Source organism: Pagrus major, chromosome 20, assembly GCF_040436345.1.
Source record: "Pagrus major chromosome 20, Pma_NU_1.0".
Taxonomy (NCBI): Eukaryota; Metazoa; Chordata; class Actinopteri; order Spariformes; family Sparidae; genus Pagrus; species Pagrus major.
The window spans coordinates 5,752,945-5,772,460 of NC_133234.1; the positions used below are offsets into that span (position 1 = coordinate 5,752,945).

The 19,516-nt window shown below is 40.9% G+C and overlaps 1 protein-coding gene across 1 annotated transcript; it reads right to left on the reverse strand.

The window, feature by feature from the left end:
• Positions 1 to 264: 264 nt before the first annotated feature.
• On the reverse strand, positions 265 to 19,435 carry lrrc45 (leucine rich repeat containing 45). Its single transcript, XM_073490349.1, has 18 exons — positions 19,363 to 19,435; positions 17,711 to 18,013; positions 16,872 to 16,933; positions 15,394 to 15,464; positions 14,716 to 14,894; positions 14,211 to 14,339; positions 13,334 to 13,446; positions 11,778 to 11,836; positions 11,544 to 11,621; positions 9,925 to 10,060; positions 9,192 to 9,269; positions 8,957 to 9,068; positions 8,804 to 8,874; positions 6,605 to 6,697; positions 5,775 to 5,867; positions 4,997 to 5,170; positions 3,738 to 3,885; positions 265 to 3,395 (listed from the first exon to the last, which is right to left on the reverse strand). Exons 2-18 carry the CDS (start codon positions 17,937 to 17,939, stop codon positions 3,196 to 3,198), a joined length of 2,025 nt encoding a protein of 674 aa, XP_073346450.1. The 5' UTR covers positions 17,940 to 18,013; positions 19,363 to 19,435; the 3' UTR covers positions 265 to 3,195.
• Between the last annotated feature and the right edge of the window lie 81 nt (positions 19,436 to 19,516).

Below are 19,516 nucleotides of genomic sequence, written 5' to 3' on the forward strand. Positions count from 1 at the left end.
AATTCGGTTTACTAAATGAACAGAGAAATAATGATGAACAGAAAGTGCAGGAAACACAGTCTAGACAAACATTTTATAGGCTTCAAATTTCTGAGAACTATCTTGACAATTAATGATCTTTGGCTGCAATTTTCAAGACCCAGTGACCTCATACATCCCCACCCCACCAACACACAGCACATTGTGAACACCATGTATGTTCTCTGTTAAATAGAATGAAAGACAAATCCAAATCATCCACACGTCAACAAAAATCACGAGACATTCTTTTTTCAAATGAACACATTTAATATATAAGTATATATAAAACATGTCATCAAAAACATGGTAAAAACACACCTGAAAAAAAAAAACCGCATGAAAAATATCCATCACACATCTGAAACAATGTCAAGATATAACACAGTCTGGTGTGACAGAGACAATATTAAGGCATATTTGGACCAAATCTCGTTTTGTGTATGTAAACAGAACAATTCTCTGTTGCCTTCATTTCATGTAGACTGAACAGAACCGGGCTGGACAGCTTGAGCAGATATAAATGATGACAACATGTAAAGGTGAGATTATTTGGCAATGATTGGAGCACATGTAAAACAGGATGGCGGGGCTGTGATCATTAGCAGTATGTTTTCTTACAATAAGACAGATTATAATGAAGAAGCAATAGCACTTATTAGACTTTGACATTTTGAGGTACTTAGCAAGGTAGAACAACGTCCCTGATGTTTTTATTCATTTCTTTCTGTTTGATGTTTAAACTACTTCTTCATTTAAGGAGAAATAACATACGTCTAAAAACAATACAGGATTTGGAGCATCACTATTAATGTGTAAACTGGTAATAATCTCATCCAGCTGGCAAACAAAAAGGGTCAAAGCCTAGCACGCTGGTACCAACCCCTAGACGCTGATGTGTTCATTACACACGCCAACATAATAGTGTTGGACTCAATAAACAACATAGATTATTGAGATGTTCATAGGACCACTAGAAGTGAGGGTAAAAATTAAAATTTTGCCACGAGGGTGTCAAGAGAACAACATCTTTGGCCCCCTCAAGAGCATTAAAGGAACAGAAAAACCAACATTGAAAATTCAATCATCATCTCCTCCCCACCATGCTGATGGAAGTCGGGTAAAGTTTCGTAATGAACAAAACATTTCTGGAGCTTCACGGCAAAACAGCGTCGCATAAAATGGCTTCACACAACTCAGCCGGCTTAATCCAAGTCTTTGGAAGCCCGGCGATCCCAAACTGATTTGAAAGGACAGCTCTTGCACCCGACCCAGATGGGTGTGTGCTAATGCTATTTGCTTAGCAGCTACAAAGAAGAATTTGGCTGAACAAGAGTGTAAATAATGTATTTTTTAAATCAGTTTGTTATGTTTTAGTAACAGTCCTCGTCTACTTCAGTTGTTTAGAAGAAGGCTGCCAAGCTGTTTTGCTGTGAAGCTTCAGATACTTCACCTTGAGGGTGAGTGGATAACAACTGCATTTCATTTTCGGGTGAACTGTTCCATTATTGTGCTGAATTTGTCTAAGGATCTTATAATATTCATCCTCTGTGGGCCTTGAATATCCTCAGCAGATGTCATGGATGTCAGGCCAGTAGCTGTTCGCCTTGCTAGCAGTATGGAGTTAGAGAAAGCGATGTTGGTTGGTCTGTCCTCCACTTTGGTCCAGACTGAATGTCAATACCTATTTGATGGATTGCCATCAGATTTTGAAATTAAGAAATGAGATTTGGAAATGTCAGGCTGCTAACATGCTAATTTAAGATGCTGAAGATGGTGTAAACATTATAACTGCTCAACATCAGCACGCTGTCCTTGTGCAATGTTACAGTGCTGAGTTCAGAATGTTACATAGCTGCAGACTGAAAGTGTTGCTAAGCACCAAAGTGTCGGTCCAGCCTTTTATGGATCATTCTGGTTTGTGACGTGTTTTTTTTTTGTTCACCTTAACCAATCAGTATGTTATGCTGCGTTCAAGACAACTGGGAACTCAAACATTTCGACCTCTGACGACAAAAAGTACAAAGTCAGAATCCTGGTTGTTAATTGAACAGATCAATCTACCCGACATCATGAGGGAGCAGCTGTCTGATGTCACACAACGACAGCAGCTCCCATGAGGAGGGGTAGGATGTATCTATAGACGACATTGTGTTCGTCTAGTGGATGGAATTTTTAGATACGTTTTCATGTATAAGTGTAAAATAAAAGGTCGGATTTTTTCCTCTGATTCATTTATATAGGCGAGGAGTTTGCACCGCTGAGGGTGTGCACTGTGTCATGAGAACATCAGTCTGTCTCAGTCAGCCATGTTCTTTGTTCAACTGAAACTCTTGGCGGTCGAAAGCTGGAAATTTCAGCCAGGAAACTATGACCGTGACTTTGACTGGAGCACAGCGTAAGTAAGTAAGTGAGGTGTCTTCAAACGAGACAGAAGCTGTCGGAGTGGTTGCTGTGTTTTACGTCAAGAATCGAGGAACTTGACTTCAACCCATCTGTACTGTGTGAAAGCCTGTTGCCATTTTTGTGATGTCGCAAAGTAGTTAGCAAGCGTAGGAGGATGGCATACCCATTCTTACTCCAGTTTACCAAGCTGTGATTAGTCAACTGTTTCTCCAAACAATGGAAACAGACGTCAAAAGCAGCAGAACAGAACAGATCAGAGACTGTGGCTGAAAAAGAGGCCCGGCAGCAGTAAGCTAATCTTTAAGAAGAGTAAAATCATAAACAACACTGAGCCACTTCCTTCTACAGCTTTGACAGTGAGGGGATTGTTACCAACATTTTTACTTTTAATCTAACCCGTCTGATCTTTGGACTGCGTGTGCTGACCGGCTGAACTTCTTCACTGTGTCAGATCAGCTTTTACATCAGTGACTAAAACATTATCATAACTGAAAGAGATGATGAACAAAGCAATGAAAATAAAAGTGAAGCTGTAATAATGAAGCTAAATTTTCTTTTAAGATTTCAGTGATGATGGAAACAAGATGGCCGTCTCTTCCTTTAAACTAGGTGCACCTGTTGGGGCTTTGTAAGTAAGACTTGTACTGATGAGGTGAACCACCTGGGATTGGGAACAAGGCTCTGACAGTTTTCCTTGTAAAATAAAACCCTTAACTTCTTGACTGCATCTGCACATTGTAGAGGGGGGGTGGGGGGGTGGAAGTCTCTGGGTCATTTCTTGGGGCTGCTGTAGTGTCCCAGAGGGGAGCCCTGAACATAGGTGAGGATGGCGCTCTGCAGGTAGCTGGCTCTTTGTGCCTCGTCCTCCCTCATCCTCTGGATCTCTGCCTCTCTCAGCCGCAGCTTCTCCAGCATTGAAGTCATCTCACTCTGTTTGTCGAGGAGCGCCTCTCTGTGGTTGCTGCTTAGTACTGCAGGACAGCGAGCCACAAAGGGAGAAAGGTATGAAATACAGCCGTACAGGAAATATTTCAGATTTTACACATGATGCATGTGAAATCTACACTGTCTGACCTGGTTAAATGACAAAACACTGAATAAACAAGTCAAGTATTTTTTGTTTTTCTAAAAAGTAGAACGTTGGTTGTCTCTTTACATTTAAAACGTGTCGTTTTATATCTTGCATTATAGAACCTCATGCTCCTGCTATTAAATTATTTCTTCAGAAAAAAATTATCTGCACTGGAAAAAAAGTCACAACAGCAAGAAAAAGACATGTAATGTGACAAGAAAACAGAGAAGGAGTGTTCCACCTTTAATCTCTCTCTCCAGAGCACTGATCTTTTCTCTGAGTCCTCCCTGTGCCGTTCTCTCTGCATGTAAATGTCCAATCTGCTCCTGCAGCTCCACCCTGACCCGGCTCACCTCAGCCACTTTCTCCTGGTCCTTACCCGACAGCTCCTGCAACAATACACCACCTGTTCAACACCAAAGCCTTTTCATTTCAACAAAAACCCTGTATCTATTACTTCCTCCGATGTTGGCAGTCTTTTATGGAGTTGCAAAGAAGAAAGGAGTTATTTTGGTGGTCCAGCATCTGTCTGCAAATAAAAGTCCCTTTTATTTTCTCATAGACGACATAGATGTTTGGGGACTGACAGTCTTTACTCTCCTGACTGAATCATCAGTAGAAAAGATGAACAGCTGAATCAGAAAATATCTGGTTGTTTGATAGAAAGTCAAAGTTCAAGTCTGTGGACATGTGGGCAGAGGGACAGAAGTTTACTGCATGGCAACGCTGACGTATGCAATTCTGCTACATTTTTTGTTCAAACCGTTTTTCAGCTTTATGAATGTAATGCATATTACCTGTGACAGAAACACTCATCAGCATTGGAGAGGAAAGCACAGGGGTTTTTAGATTTTTTGGATTGAAATTATTCGACGATTATTCGATGATCAACCCAACCCAGACAAAACCACAGTCACATTAACTATTTTTGTAATTTAACGACTATTCAAATATTTGAAAATCATTATTTTTCAGTCAAAACAAATTCATGTGCATTAACTTAAATCACACTGTAAAATTAGACAGTGCTGAGTCAAGATTTTGTTACTACACAGGCTAGTTCTCACTTCTTAGCTGTCTTAACTTGAAAACTTTGTCACCAGATATGTTGTGTCTTGCTTCAAAACGGAGGCTTGCAAAACTCAGATCAAACTGACAAACTAAACCAGACTGATCAACTTTGAATCAAGATTCTGTGACTGCGAAGCCTTTTTTCAGATGTGGGGAGGACAGAGAGGGAATCACAGGCACCACCATGCACATGTGGCCAGTGCAGCTACCAAACAACAAAGAAGCTTAGATTACAACACAGTCAGAGAGAGTCTGAGTTTTACTCTGTGTTCAGGACTCCTTACTCCAGTATACTGTAGCTTAACATATCAAATAGCTGTTTGTTCTGAATCTCATATATTCAACCTGTAATTCATACACAGGAGTCACATATGGAATACAATGATGCCTACACATAGTGAATCTAACAGGCAGCTGGAGGGTCCTGACCTGCTGGAGCTCCTCTATCCTTCGCCGCAGGCCGTCCATCTCGATGCTCTGCTGGCTGTTCTTCACCTGCAGCTCAGAGACGGTCTGTTTCTGCTGGGAGCAGTGGAGCTGGACCTCCTGCAGGGAAGAACGCACCGAGCGAAGCTTTTCCTCCAATGTCGACACATGCTCCTGCTACTCAGAGGAAACAAAGGTGGAAGTTAGGATGATGGTGAACAACTGACTGATAATTCACTCAGTATCAATACTGCTTTCCAGAGACAAACAAATAAAGACATGTCAGGGAGAGGAAGAGAAGTGTGTGTGTGTGTGTGTGTGTGTGTGTAAGGCAAGGTCTGAAATACAAATGAATTTAAACAAGTCAGAATAATACAGTCAGAATAATGTTGACCTTGTCCTGTCCTTTTCCTCTGTATTTCATGGTAACCATAATGTCTTTGTGGCATTTCTATCCAATCATAACCATGACTGAGCCTCAACATTGTTTTGGTGAACTCCAAAATGTGTCTGTTGACATTTTTCAAGGTATTGTACTAAAGTTAAAAATTCCAGTATAGTGACTTGTTTAATGAATGTGTCAGATACATCATGAGTCATTTTAGCCTTTAGTAACTGATGACAGGTAAACCAGATAAACCAGATAAGGTTCTAGTGAATTCAATACTCACTTTGAATTTTTAAAAACGCATATACATTGCAAATAAGTGGACCTAATTTGTACTTTTCTTTGGACAAAGGCCAGTGAATAAATGTTAATGTACCATGTAAATCAACCCACCTCCTCTAGACGCACTTGAGCTCTCACTCTGCCCAGCTCCTCCTCTGCCTGGGCCCTCTCTGTTACACATGCCGCTTTAGCTTTACTCAGTTCCTATGACAGACAGACATTATGACACGACGTTAAGAGTGCAGCTGGACTGGAGGTGTCAGCAGTGCTTCTCACACTGTGCGGAAGGTTTCCATAAAGATCCAAACCAGTTCATTTAACAGCGTTTTCATTATGCGGAAATGATAATCCGAAATGCAGGACTATTGTGTTGGAGCACATTACAGCGGACAGATGTTTTTCTCATCGTGTCAATCAACTGTACCTCTCCACCTACAGTGCAAGTCGTTTTTTAATCCACCCAGAACGGATATTTGGATGTTTTTCATTTAACCACAGCATGAACTGAGAAGAGGGAAATTCCCAGCTTGAGAGAAGTCAATTTGTGGATTTGAATAATTCCGCTGTTTGGACAGTTACAGTTAGAGGGAAAACTTCCAAATCAGCCTCCATCCAGTGTTTGACATTTAACACCAACTGCTTGTGGTCAATTTATGTAAAGTTGTCGTGTGCAGAGTTATGTGGCACACTGTACAGGTGTTCCTCTGTGGCTGTTTCTGATGTTAGAATTGTTTTATTTTTCAAAATACGTCCAGCAGATTACAGTCTGGTCTTAACATCTTTGTTCACATGCATCAGAAACACATTCATGAGGAAACTGGAGGAAATCTGGCTTTGGGGTTTATAAATAACTACGATCTGTTAGCTGTTAGTTATTGTTGACTTAATGTATATATTACATTGATTGTGTCTGTGTGTCTTTTAAACATAGAAACTCTAACCTCTTCCAGTTGTATCCGCTGTCCCTCCAGTTTGAAGATGCGTTCCTGAAGAGCTCTCTCACTCTCCTCCAGATGTCGATTCACATGCTCCACCTATACAGAAATGTACAATTTTAGCATTTGATGTTTTTCTATCTAGTCTAGATCTATTAGATTACTAACCCATACACTAAAGTCAATCAAACAATAAACTGTCATCAACTGTGTACAAAAACTGAAGTGTAAAAGCAGCATGTGGGTAACTGTATGTGGTGGACTCATTTTTTAAGTACCTCACTCACTCATGCACCATTGTCAGACTCAGGATTGTGATCCTTTCAAAAAAACTTTCAAAATCTAATTGGCAGAACCAGAGATATCATCCTTATTACCTGTTTTAAACTGCATTACCCACAATGCAACTAAATCTCTCACAATTTGCTCAGCTATTCAAGGTGTAATCTGTTAGTAGCAGCTATTGAAGCCTTGAACCTTTAGCCTCAAGCAGAGATGAAAAGCAGCCTACAGAGTCTGGTCAGCTTCCTTCTAACTTCACATGCAGATTGTTTCATATTCAAACCTGACGATATTTGTCAGTGTTCACACACACAGCTCCCTTTGCAGACACACAAGGCTTTATACATACAGTGGCTTTATACATACAGTGGCTACAGAGCAACATTGTAATTCATTGAAGTTGTGTCCACCTGATGAAGAACGTTGTGAACTCTCTTTCAGCTCTGCCTTTGATTTCCACTAACTTCTGAGGAGAATATCTGGCTCTGTAGCTGCTGATTGCTCCACTTTGTTTACCAGCTAGTCTTTGTCTGTCTGTCTGCCCGTTTGGCGCTTAGTAGATAGTGATCAGTAGGTTTTTCACACTTGCATGTCATGGCTCTATCAGAGAGACTGGAAACAAGCCAACAATTTATCTATGTAGATTATTTAAACCATGTAATTTGGAAGTAGAACTGAAAGTGAGTTCACCTGAAGTGTTGTTAATATTTCCCCAGTACACAGAAAATGTGTGCACACAAGTACAGAGTTACATTAGGTCAAAGTTAACTGTTTATGTTCTTGACCAGCCAGACCTGGATATATATCTAATATATATAATATCAGTGTATAGGGGAGTCACCATTTTGACTCTCAATCAAACAAAATTAGCTTTTAATTTTGAGCTTCAAATTAAATCACCAGTGTGACAACTGGTCACCTTCTCTGTGAGTTATGTCAACAACAAACACATCATGACAGAAAAACTCGACAGCTGCTTAATAATCCCTCAACACGGCTACTGTTTGTCTGCGAAAGCCTGCTGACCATTTGTTGTATTGTGAATGTTTTGTGGTTATGCAGATTGTTGTTTGTGAGTTAACTGAACTGTGGTGGGGAATATCTGAAGGGAAATCCTGGGGCCGGTTCTATAAAACACACTAAGAAACAGGGCATTCAAGTCCAACACCTGACTTGAATGAGCCAAACAAATAAGTTGGGGCTGTAATTGGTAGTAGTGAAACCAACTGCACATGCACACTATTCTCAAGCAGTCAAGAGGTCGAACATGGATCAAATAGATCCATCATGGCAAACAGCAGTGTTGCAGAAGGAGCGACTATGCTCACAACCACCAAGCAGAGGAAGCATGAAGACATTTAATCAAAACTGAAGCAGTGATGAACGTTGCACCGCCACAGGTAAGCCCTTCAACGAAGACTCAAGCTTTCAGTAACATTTCATGTTAGAGGTGTTAACATCGGCCTGTGATAATTTGAAGTCGATCGGGTTAAAGCTCTTGGAGGAGTTTGTTAAACTACAACACATGCAAATTGCAAAAAATGAGCTCAAAATTCAAAATGGACGATTTCTTGTTGGGTTTAGGTGATGGCCCCAGGAGGCTTTTTTGTAGGTCTAGATGTAATACATGTGTACTAGATTTTATACATGCAGGTAAAAGTAGTCCTGGGGGCTACATTTTATGGGGCACTAGTGAGCCATTTTTGTCACGCCCACGGCTGAACCCCATAAAATACGTTAGTTTCCACCACGATTGAATATTGTGCCAAATTTCATGAGTTTTTGAGCATGGTAAAGCCCCCAAATAGCAATTTATTTGCATAAATAATAATCAGAACAATTCCAATAGGTCCTTCACATGGTTCATGCTCGGGCACAAAAAAAGTCACACAACTGCTTTTAACAAAACCAGAGAAAGGCTACCTCCTTCTGTCGGAGACTGTCCATGTCCTCCAGAGCTTGCTTGGACCTTCTCTTCTCTATTTCCAGACGTTCTGTCAGAGGTTGACATACATGAAAGTGAAAAAATGACATTTTCTGTAATAAAGACTGCTGTGTTTTATAAGTGTGTGTTACCTTCTGTCTGTGCTAGACGCAGCTTTAGCTCTGCTGTGCTGTTGGTCAGCTCCTGCTTCAGGTCAAAGATCTGCTGCTGCTGAGACTTACACCTGCGCTCCTTGTCCTCCACCTAACACACAATTAGGCCTGTTACAGTGCTCATAATGCAGCTTTGGTCTGGGTGTGTGTTCAACATTGTGCTCAGGATACTCTGACATAAATCCACACTGTTTTGAACAGACATTATTCTTACTTTATTCCTGAGCTGGGCGTTGGTTTCTGTCAGGTTTTGGATCTCTCTGAGAAGTTTGCCCTCTCTGAGTGCACCGTCCTACATGATGGAAACACAGGAGGGACATTCATTTGTGACAGCATCATCTCAATAAGCAAACATGATTTTATTTTGGGTTTGTCAGCTTGTCATAATGTGTTAATTTTGCAGGATTTGTTGTTCAGGTCGCTGAATCTGAGCAGATTATAGCTGGAAACAGACACCAGTCACTACTCTTTAATAATAACACTGAACTTTGACTTGATTTTTATCTCTTTGATGTATATAGCTGTACATTGTAAAAGAGATGTTTTTTTCTTGGTATCACCAGGTCGATTTCAGTGATACTGCCCAGGTTCATATGAGAAGTAAATTGAAGATATGAAATTAAATAAAACTTTAAACTCAACCCAACATTATGAGATGCAATTTAATCATTCATATTTTCAGTATTTTTATATTTCAGAATATATTTTTTATTCGACATCCCCCTCTTCTAGAGTCTGTTTTTATACTTCCTGCCACTTCTTATTTCATAATGTCACTTGATGACAGTGTAGTCTCCATCCTCTCACTTCTCAGCCAATCACATGTCACCACATAACATTAGCTGGTTAAATCCAAGTTTCCTTTTAATTCAAACGCTGACATTTGTGTTAATCTCTGAGGTGTAATGACTTGCTCCAGTGTTTTCTGTCCTCTCGTCTGTCCTTACCTCTTGTTCTTTCTTCCTCTCTCTACTCTGTCGCTCCCTCAGCTCTTCTTTCTCAGCTTTCACTCGTGTCAGCAGCTCTCCCATGTTGTGGTTTTTCTGCTCAGAGAGGGCGAGGGCAGCCTCTGTCATCTGCAGCCTGAACAACATCATATGATCAGAGTTACCGTCTTACTATGATAATTTGAAGATGAATATACGTCTAATGCACTCAGGAGAACAAAGACTTCAACGTGTACACAGGCCAGCAAAACTGTTTTTGATTTGGCTGAATGTGCGTCATTATTTCAGTTTCAGGTTGACCTTACTAGAAAGAGGGTCTTTGTCATCTTATAAAAAGGTAAGCTGCTGTCTTATGATGTACTATGTATTATAATACCAGCCCACAATCACTTTTTTGAATGTCTGACAAGGCTCCTGTGACATCAGAATTCAGTATAGTATTTGTCATCAGATAACTGCAAGGTGCATGGAGAAGGAAAACCTGTCTAATGACAACGTCCACATTTTCATGACGTCTCAACAACCAGCCCCAGCAGTGCCCTGACTGTTTGGGGTTTTCCTGATTTTGAAATGTGCTTCACCCGTCTGTGCGGTTCTGTGGTGCCGAGCACAGACGGCACAATGCACAGGTGGGAGGAGAGGCACAAACAGGTGGAGGGTTGAGGAGTTGTTAAATTTTAGATAAGTTTTGGATCCAGTCTAAAATGTTTGACCCATAAACATCATAAAGAATAACAGTTCATGGTAACTAGATCACTGTTATTAACGTTTTTCTACAGCTTTTATAGTTTTGTGTTACCAGTAAAGTTTGAAAAAGTACCACAGGCTGTATTTACTTGCTTCCATTGCCTTTTTATATTATGCATGTGAATCCAACCAATCTATAATTGTTTTGTTCAAATATATTTGACAAGTAATTTAATCAGGAGTGACTCCTAGAACCACATTAAAGAAACAGTCCACACATTAAGGAAAATTCAGTCATCATCTCCCTCATCCCCATGCCGATGGTAGTCAGGTGAAGTTTCGTAGTCTACAAAACATTTCTGGAGCTTCCAACCCTGTTGCATTCAATGTTTTGTGGTCTACGAAACTTCCCGACTTTCTTTCGGCATGAGGGTGACAGGAGAGTGACTAAATGTCCATTTTTGGGAAAAATCATTAAATGACATTAGAAGTGAAATATTGTGTTTAGAGAAGTAAAGTAATAATGTTTCTCTGAGCATCTTCAGCAGTGCACCTGGGTGGGATATACAGTATATACTGTACTGAGATCTTCCCTAGTACAAAGAGCTCATAGCATTATATGGGTCATAGTGAAGGAATATAAGCTTTTGTCAGAAGTTGTCCTCTATCTGAGGACCTTCAGGTACAGTTACCTCCAGTAACCAATAATAGCTGCCCCTCAAACTGCCTGATTAAATATTAAGTGTGTAAGAGTGTTTCAGGAGGGCCGGGTCAGTGATGTTTACACTGTAGTTCATACTGGAGTCCTTCATGCAACCTTGTGCTTTACTTAAAAAATATTACTGTGACCTATATTATACACAAAACCTACACAAAAACTGTGCTTCTCTTCTTCATTGTGAATATGGAATGAAGGAAAAAGAAATGTTTACTTGGCAGTGAGAGAGTTGACAGCCGACTTCCTCTCATTCAGGGCTTCCTGGAGTTGGCCTATCTGAACGGAGGTGGACCTAATCAAACAGAAAGAGGTAACGAGTTCATAGTCATGAGGTCATGGATACAAAATGAAACTGGAGCAGAGTGACAGTTTTACTACATCTCACTAGGTCTATTTCCTTTCCTTCTGTTTCTGGCCAATGACTGCACACAGTAACACTTCAACTCACCTGCTGGAGCGTCCCATCTCCTCCCTCTGCCTGTCTATGGTTTCCATCAGGCTTAAGAACTGAAAGAGAGGAGGAACAACCACAGTCATCACCGATAACCTTAACCTAAATCTGCAGTACTCAGTGAATAATTCGAAGAGATATTCCATCGAAAAAGTGTGTGTTTTAAAAAGAGTTAAGATGAATAAAACTATAATTTGTCTGGCTGTTTCAATACTTGTTACCATGAACCATAAAAACAGGGGCCAGTTACACTAACTGGTCTTGACTGAGACTAGTCCTCACTGCTAAGTCAGTCTTTGTAAAGACCAGTCTTTAGAATAGACTGTACGTCTGCTCCACCAACTAAACTCAAGCCTAGTCGTGACTTTGCCCAGTCTTAGCAATGCACATTCACGTGAATGCCCACGGGACTGTGGCTATGCCGGGCACTAGCTTGTGTTACGAGAATACATTTGTTATCACAGTGCATAATATGTGTGCGTAGCGAGTGTGTGGTGGAGTGAGAGAGCGAGCGACTGAAGGTGACAGTCAAGCGGAGCTGAGAAGAAAGTTAGTGGTAGTAGTGCATTGCGCTACATGGTTACAAGGAAAATGCTATCATGCTAATATATAGCAAGTAGAATGCTTACCATGCTCATCATTGTAGCTTAGCATGCTAACTTCATATTATCAGTCATTAAATAACTACAACAGAACATAGCACAGCTGAGGTCGACAGTATCGCCATTGGTTCTTCAGGTATTTGCTAGAGGAAATTAAGGGCATCACCACAGACAGTAGAATACATCGTCAATGAACCGTGAACGTCTGTGCTACATTTCTTTTTTTACCAATTTATCAAGTAGATTTTGAGATATTTTACAGGTGAAGTGAAAACATTGATCTGCTGGTGGCTCCATTGATATCTATACCAAATTGCAATCCATGCAATAATTGACTTAATATTTTACTAAAGGTGAAGCGTCAACCATTTCGGTGCTAGAGGTAAAGTCAGAGGATTACCAAAGTCAGTGAGATTTACCATCTGGGGACCATGAATGTACAAAAATATGTGCCAATTCATCCAGTGGATGCAGAGATATTTTACAATGAAAATGTGTGAAAGCTTAAAGCATAGCACCTGCTGGTGGCACAGAAGAAAAGTAAGAGGATCACCCAAGTCATTAAGATTCATCTTTTGGGGACCATGAACATCTGTACAAAATTTCAGAGTGATCCATCTCATAATTGTTGAGATACTTCACTTAAAAAAGTTGACCAAATGTCAGCCACATGGTGGCACTAGAGTAGATGTCAGGGGATCATCAAAGTTGGTAGAATCCATCTTATCAGGGCCATGAATATCTGAACAACACTTCATGGCAATCCTGCCTGTAGCTGTTGAGGTATTCCAGTGGAGCAAAGTGGCAGCCCAACTGACAAACCTGAAAATATCTGCAAATATCTGCAAAAAACTGCAAATATCTGCAAATATCTGTGTGGCCAGACTCTAATTAGGACATGTTTTTCCTTGCTCCACCAGGAGTTTTTTCATTCTTTAGTGTGAGGCTTACCTGCTGACCCTTCTCCTCCTTTAGTTTATGAATCTCCTTGCTGAGGACCTGGCTCCTGCTGCGGGTCTCTCTCAGAGTAGACTGTCTGTCTGTGTTGTGCCCTGTGGTCTGCTCTTAATAGGGTGAGACAACAGGAGTGAAAGGTTAATGATTGACAAGCGAGAATAATGGGTCCACGTGGATGATGGTATGTTAACAGTTGGCGCTCAGTGATAACCTGCACCACATTCAAATCCATATTATAGGAGTGTAAGGAAAGGTGTTACAAGATATTATTCAAATTGAAGCCATACCGTTAGAGTTACAACCACAGACGGTTATTATTGAGGTAGTTAATATGTCCTCTGAATGTAAGGCCGAGGCAGAGGCAACAACAAACCGTATACCACCAGCAGCTGTCGTCATGGTGTATATTTTATATACTGTAGATAACAGTGTGCCAAACAAGCCTTGTACATCATAATGAACGTGTTGAGCAGCCAGCTGAAACAAACTGGTGTCCTGTTTAAAGTGAAGCGCATTGTTTTTGTAACATTATAGAAAATCTATTGTCTGTGGAGGATAAAACATTTTGGTCACACTTAGACTAAACTAGAGACCATCCTGCAATAGGGTTACAATGCTGTGGCCCCCGTTAACATGTTAGCATTCCAACCCATGAGTACTCAGTAGTGATTACTACATTAGTACAAGAGTATTCATGGGATAGACCACTTAAAAGTCAGCCTACAATTTGATCATAACTTCACACCTGTGAGGTTTTGTGACTGCATCTTGATTGGTTTGACAAAATGTGTCCTTCAGGGGCAACATTTCACTATGATACACACACGCACATGCACGCACGCACACACACACACACACACACACACCTTACCAAGAGCTCTGAGCGTGTCACTAGGTATGTTGTTCCCTGCCATCTCCAGCTGCACTATGCTCTTGTTCTTCTGCAGAGCCTCCAGCAGAGCCCTGCCACCCAGCAAACCGATGTTGTTCCACCTCAGATCTGTGAACACATTGGACCATCAGTCAGTTGGGCCACATACACTAGAATAAAGAGAGAATCCCTTTTTCTAGATCACTGCAGACAAAAGACATGGTGTCTCTGTATGTCTATGGTTGTTGTGTGATCGGTCAGGCCCAAGACCCCGAGCTCAACCCCTGTGTGACGAACTACTTAGAACAATCATATGTACTTCAGAGCTATGAAGATCACTAATACGGGCCTGGAGGTTAATTGATGATAAATAATCACAATTTAAATCGCAAGTTCAAAAAATGTTCTGACAAAAAACAAAAGAACTTCAGTGTCAGTGTTCAACAGATTCTTATACACCACATTACAAAGTGAAGGTGTTATATCTTATTTTATCATGTGTCACCTAGAACTTCCACAGTGTTATTGTGTTTAAGTGCCAGCCCAAGCTCGGATGCTCCATGGTGGTTGATCTGATTGTTGCGCAGGTCCAGATGTGTCAGCAGGCTATTGGAGGCCAAACCTTCACAAAAGAGTGAGAAGGCTTCATCCCACACCCCCAGAGCATTCCACTCCAACACCAGCCTGCAAACCAGATTCACATATTTGAAGCATACTGTGACCAAAAATGCTTTCTTGGAAGGTAAATGAGTTATTAGCTGGCTGAAATAATAAATATTAGCAATCAACTTTAGTAAGTATTTTTCTGACCAACTGTGAGCAGATCTGACAGTACAGAACTCTGTTTGGATTCAAGCTAATTAGCTCAAGACTGATGTGGGCAGCGTGGGAAAAATGGGTTATTCCAACCAACATATGCTAGGTTAAACAATTATAGTCAACCGGCAGCTCTTTACTATTAACCCCGAACCCCCTCATACCCCTCTCCCTGTGTTGCATGTATGGTTGCAATGGATGTAAAGTTGCACGTCAGCATTTTTTTTTCACCCAGAGTTCCTCCTAATCCTGTCCTTCAGTGCTGTGATTGGCTAGTACTCATTGCCTCAACGCATCCTCACGATTGGATGTTCTACATCTTGATGCCTGCTGTGTAATATTCTCACATGAAGAGCATTATTCTCACCTACGCAGAGTCTTGTTACGTGCCAGCAGCCTTCCCAACACCTCAGCTCCTTTGGATCTTAAGTTATTCCCCTGTGAACAATATTTTGCATTAATGTGTTGATGAATGTTCTCAGTCATCCAGGTCATGGTAAATCTAAGTGCTATATAGTAGACAACTGGACTCCTTGAAGACGTTTCACCTCTCATCTAAGAGGCTTCTTCAGTTCTAACTAACTGGAGGGAGTTGTGTTTAAACTCTGTGTGGGAGTGTCCTTACAGAGTCGTTAAGGACACGTGTGAGCTCTGAGCTTCAGAGTTGTTAGGGCCACTTGTGATACAGTCAAGGTTTCTACAGACAGAAGCACGGCTATGCCATGGGCTCGCCGGTGTCCCCAATAGTGGCCAACCTCTACATGGAAGAAGTTGAGAGCAGAGCCTTGATTACCTTCACAGGAACTGCTCCTAGCCACTGGTTCAGGTATGTGTACGACACCTGGGTCAAAATCAGAACAAGGGAAGTGGAAGCCTTCACAGAACATATAAATGCTGTGGACAATAACATAAAGTTCACACAGGAAGATGTCAGAGGAGACAGTCTGCCCTTCTTGGACTGTGCAGTACACATTGAAGAAGAAGCCTAAACATTGAGGTGTACAGAAAACCTACACACAGATCAGTACTTGCTGTTCGACTCTCATCACCCACTGGAGCACAAGCTGGGGGTCATCAGAACCATAAACCATCAGGCTGAGACCGTGCCCACTAAGTCAGAGGGGAAGGAGAAGGAACAGAACCACATACACTTACATCTGAAGGAGAAAAATCATTCCTTTGAGGACAACAATGTAAACATGTTGTCCAGAGAAGACAGATGGTTTGAAAGAGGAGTAAAAGAATCCATCTTTGTCAAACTGGAATGACCGTGTTTGAACAGAGGAGGTGTCTTAAGACATTACTTATCACCCACCTACAATGCAGTACTGAGTTCTCTCCCCAGACAGCTTAACAACCATTCACACCTGGGCTCACCTAGCCCTAGCAACCCACACGAAGGCCGGTTGGGTTCAACGACTCACAAGTGGCCCTAATGACTCTGAAACTCAGAGCTCACACGTGTCCTTAACGACTCTGTAAAGACACTCCCACACTCTGTAAGGACACTCCCATACTATGTAAAGACACTCCCACACTATGTAAAGACACTCCCACATTATGTAAGGACACCCCCACACTGTGTACGGACACTCCCACACTCTGTAAGGACACTCCCACACTATGTAAGGATGCTCCCACACAGAGTTTAAAAGCATGCAACTCCTCCAGTTAGTTAGAACTGAAGAAGCCTCTTGAATGAGAGGTGAAACGTCTTCAACAAACTGAAACAAGTCCAGTTGACTACAATACAGCACTTAGAATTTTGCAGTAACCAACTCGTGTCTCATGAAAAAAATCCATTCATGACTTACAGTGTAAACAGTGTAATTTTGCAAGTGTTACCTTCAAATCCAGGACTTTTACGGTTGTGTTGCCAAACAGTCCAGTCAGCAGTACTGTAGCACCTGAGAGTCACAGACAAGTATGGAAGTAGATACAGTACATCATTATACATGATATTATAATGCAGAGCCAAAACCAATACCAATAATGAATGAGAGCTCCAAAAACTATTAAACACATGGTGACATGTTCCTTCATTAGCATGAACTGACTGACTGTGTTCAGCACACACACCACATACTTCTCTGTTGTGTTGCTGGTTACAGGCAGCGCACACACCTACACACATGCCACACTTTTCTCCGTATTTAAAACACCTTGCAATGATCCCTCTCTCCTCAACCGTTTCAGTAGCGCAATCAAGGGTGCAAACTCCTTTTAAAAAGAGCGCTTTATGTGTGATACACATACATTACCCACCGCTGTCTACGCTGCTGGAAAATGGCATAGGCTGATCACCTCCATGTCACACTGCACTGATGCAGTAATTTGTGCAAAAGGAGTCCTGACCAGGTATCGAGTGCATAAATGAACATACTTTTCAGAAGGTCGACATTTCTGTATTATAAATCCTTTTGTAATTTGGTCTTGTGCAATATTCTTATATTTTCAAACACTGTTTTTTTTGTTTTTTTCATGAGCTGTAAGTCATAATCATCAAAATTAAAACAAAAAAAGACTTGAAATATTTCAGTTCATGTGTAATGAATCCAGAATATATGAAAGTTTCTTTTTTTGAATTAAATTACAGGGAAACATTTTTTTTTACATGATATTCAAATTTTTTTAGATGCACCTGTACATATACAGGCTGTGTAAGGATTTTAAGACTTACACACCTTCCTCGCTGAGCATGCAGTCACTGAGTGACACCTCTGTAAAGATGGTGTCTTTCTGGAAGGCCTTGGCCAGCACAGAGCAGGTATCTGCAGACAGGCTCTGTCCACTCAGGTCCAGTCTGGAGCCCTGAGCAGTCCTGTTCTCCTGGAGCTGAGCCACGACACTCTCCTGAGGCTCCACACCCCCATCCTTACACAGACGCAGGTACGTCCGTCTGAAATCCTCCATTCTAGGTCACTAGCCTCTCCTTTTCATCTGAGATGTACAAGGTTGACTTCACAACTTCTTCTTTCCTCTGTGACCTGTTGACTGGAGAAGAATAGTTAATGTACAGAGTAGGGATGAAAGGATTAGATGAAAAACTGATCAACGAAAAATTTATCTGAATATTTTGGGAATTGATTAAACCTTCATTTATTTTTTCATGCAACAAAGCCAAACATTCCAATGTTCAAGCCTTTAAATGTCAAAGATGTGATTGTAAACTGAACATTGTTGGGTTTTGGACTGAACAAGACATTTGATGACATCATCTTTCTCACTTTCGTTTTGGACTGAAGGTTAAGTGGATGAATTGAGAAAATAGCTGACAGATTATTTGATAATGAGAAAACAACTGTTAGTTGTATCCCTGTGACTAACACCATGTTTGGTAAATTCCTGGCTCTTGTCAAACTGACAATAGATTTCATAGGACATAGATACCACTGCTTAAATAATTCTGGTGTCTTGCATCAAACTGCACTTCCAATGGGACTCTTTCTACCAGTGTTTTAGTCATGTCAAGAGATCCACTTACAGCTTATTACAATTAGTCCATAAGTAAATGGAGGTGGATGCAGGACTGCAGGAGGACCAAAGTCAAACAACAGTAATCAGCTGCTTTTGTGAGGCTGAATGCTTGAAACTCTTGAATAGCTACTTCTGATAGACTGCTTCCTACTGGATTCATCTGCCAACAGTAAAGTTTCTGATTAGGAATATAATACTCAGTCAGACTAGTTAGGCACTGACAGTGTCCTGTAATGGACAATAAGACTCCAAGACCTCTAACCCAATACACAGTGCAGATGCTGTAAGTTGCACTGAAATCAGCTGGCCAGCAGAATCCATGACTAATAGACAGTAAATAAAAAAACTACAACTAAACTGAACTTTATGTCGCGTCACTATGTCAACCGCCATAAAAACTATAGCAGGTTAGAGTCCATTATGATTTCGACAAAAACACCAACACCTTCCAGAACCACCTCTTCAATTCAGCAACATCCAACCTAATAACAACACAACATATCAATAAGAAATTCAAAGTTTGCGAACTGATCTGCCAGCTAAGTTAGCTACATGGCGGAAGCTTTCATTGTGACACAAAAGCAGTAAATTAACTGAAACAAATGCTGCTTAATAGAATTATATGTGTGCCGAATTGGAATATGGCGTCTATTGATTTAGAAAAGATATTTCGTTTTTGTTATACAAGATACTTAGTTCGCTGATAAGCAAGCTAAAATTTAATTCCCAAATTTTGAATGACAGTGTCGCGCACCGTTATTGTTACACGGTCTGCACGCGGTTCGAAGGCTTGTTCAGTTGAATGTTAGTTTCTCCTTAAAAATACGGATATTATCATGAGACAGGTGAAAACACAGACCTCAGAGACTGCAGGACAGTTATCTTCCTGGCAGTTATTGTTGTAGAAAACACAGCTGACAGGCAGAAGGAAGCCAAGCGGCAAAGTAACTAGGAAGTTGTTTCAAAGATGCGCAAAGCATCTTGGTCAACGTAGTTTCCAGAATCTTTCAGCA